Source organism: Arabidopsis lyrata (assembly GCF_000004255.2).
Source record: "Arabidopsis lyrata subsp. lyrata unplaced genomic scaffold ARALYscaffold_5, whole genome shotgun sequence".
Taxonomy (NCBI): domain Eukaryota; kingdom Viridiplantae; phylum Streptophyta; class Magnoliopsida; order Brassicales; family Brassicaceae; genus Arabidopsis; species Arabidopsis lyrata.
This window is the reverse complement of record NW_003302551.1, coordinates 5838625-5840290: the sequence shown is the minus strand read 5'-3', so window position 1 is coordinate 5840290 and position 1666 is coordinate 5838625. Positions and strand designations below refer to the sequence as shown.

The 1666-nt window shown below is 27.7% G+C and overlaps 1 protein-coding gene across 5 annotated transcripts in view; it reads left to right on the top strand.

Annotated features, from left to right (window-relative positions):
- Window positions 1-1134: 1134 nt before the first annotated feature.
- Window positions 1135-1666, top strand: part of LOC9313256 — a 2159-nt gene continuing 1627 nt past the window's right edge. For 3 of the 5 annotated variants that reach the window (XM_021026122.1, XM_021026120.1, XM_021026118.1), the window contains exon 1: window positions 1279-1446. In XM_021026122.1, the coding sequence (XP_020881781.1) occupies window positions 1434-1446 (13 nt within the window). In that variant the 5' untranslated portion in view covers window positions 1279-1433. Of the gene's footprint in view, window positions 1189-1278; window positions 1447-1666 lie in introns of those variants that run through there. The other 2 variants (XM_021026119.1, XM_021026121.1) reach the window with 2 other exon arrangements.

The following is a 1666-nucleotide window of genomic DNA, read 5'->3' as shown; positions in this document are numbered from 1 at the left end:
ATTAAGAAACTAGCAGAGAGAAAATTTTCTGTCGGAAAACAGCATGGACCCACCTTGTCTGAGGATGTGAAATAACAAAACCATCCTCCGTTTGTTTTGAGATCTACAGTAGGCGACATTGTTTCGTGATATTTTTCAAAATAGCATGTAAGATCTAAATTTCACATGTTATATTTAACTAAAAGACATGCTATTTAAAAAAACGTAATGAATTTTTAAGAAAAAACATTGTTACGTTGTGTTTTTTTTTTTAAAAACATTGTTACGGAAAAATTAAACTTGAATAGAATCTTTTTATAAAGAAATAACATGTGATCTTAATAAAAACCGTGAATTACTAGAAAATAAGAATATTTTTTTAAAGAAATCACATGTGATCATAATAAAAAAAACGTGTAATACTACAAAATAACATGATAGAGAAATATATTAAACTGAATAGAGTGTTTTTTCAAAGAAATAACATGTGATCTTAATAAAAACCGTGAATTACTATAAAATAAGAATCTTTTTTTTAAAGAAATCACATGTGATCATAATAAAAAACGTGTATTACTACAAAATAACATGATAGAGAAAGATATTAAATTGAATAGAGTGTTTTTTCAAAAAATAACATGTGCTCTTTATAAATAACATGTAATGCCGGAAAATAATATGATAAAAAGAGATATATTATTATATCACATGTAATTCGAGAAAAAAAGCATGTTATAAAGGACTTGTATGTAATTACACGTGCTTTCCGACATCATACAGACAAGTTACTGTAGCTCATGACTATTTTCTTAATTATCTTAAAAAATTTGGCTATTTTGTGCATATTCTCTAATTTATTTTATAATTTTTGTTAGTGTTGTTGAGGTCAAATATGACATGAGCATATGCATATTATTGAGTATATGCATCCGGATTACGGAAATCTAAATTCGTGTATCTAAGAAATTCACAAAATATTTCTAAAATTTTGATTTGTGTGCATGCATATGACTTGAGTATAATAAGCTTTTAAAAAGGTAAAATAATTTTGTTAATTTGAAATATTCCTTAACTTCCATTTAATTTGTTGAAATATGTTGGACTACAGTTGGGTTAGAGCCCATATATAGCTGGGCATTAATGGACGACCGGTACATTAGCTAAGCTCCTTTACATTTTTCCCTTACCTCTCTTGATCATCTGTTCTTGGTAATTTTACTCGAATTCTTTTTCCTTTTTTTGTATCGAAATTTGTCACTTTCCAGACTCTGTTTTCTGTTTCCAGATGTTAAAATTCTTTGCATGTTCAAATAATTTCGTTTTCATAATTATTGCATGCAATCTCAAATGCTTAATTTTCTTGCAGAAGTAACAAGACTTTCTCTCTCAACTTTTCCAGAAAAAATATGAGTGAAAGAAACTGAAGTTTCACCAAGTTTTAAGAAAGTATAATCATGCCCTTCATAGGTAAATATCACTGCCTTTTCTAGATATCATATTGTTACTTGCTATTGTTGTTTATTTCTTTAATTTCTCTCAATTTCTTGAAACTTCTAGAAAATCTCTGTTTTGGACTCTGATTGTCTGTTTTTTTCACAGATGTTTTAAAAAAAAAATCATTGTTTTAAGTATAAATACTGGACCTACCGTATGTGCTGACTGCCGTCTGAAAAGCAAGTTATTGTTT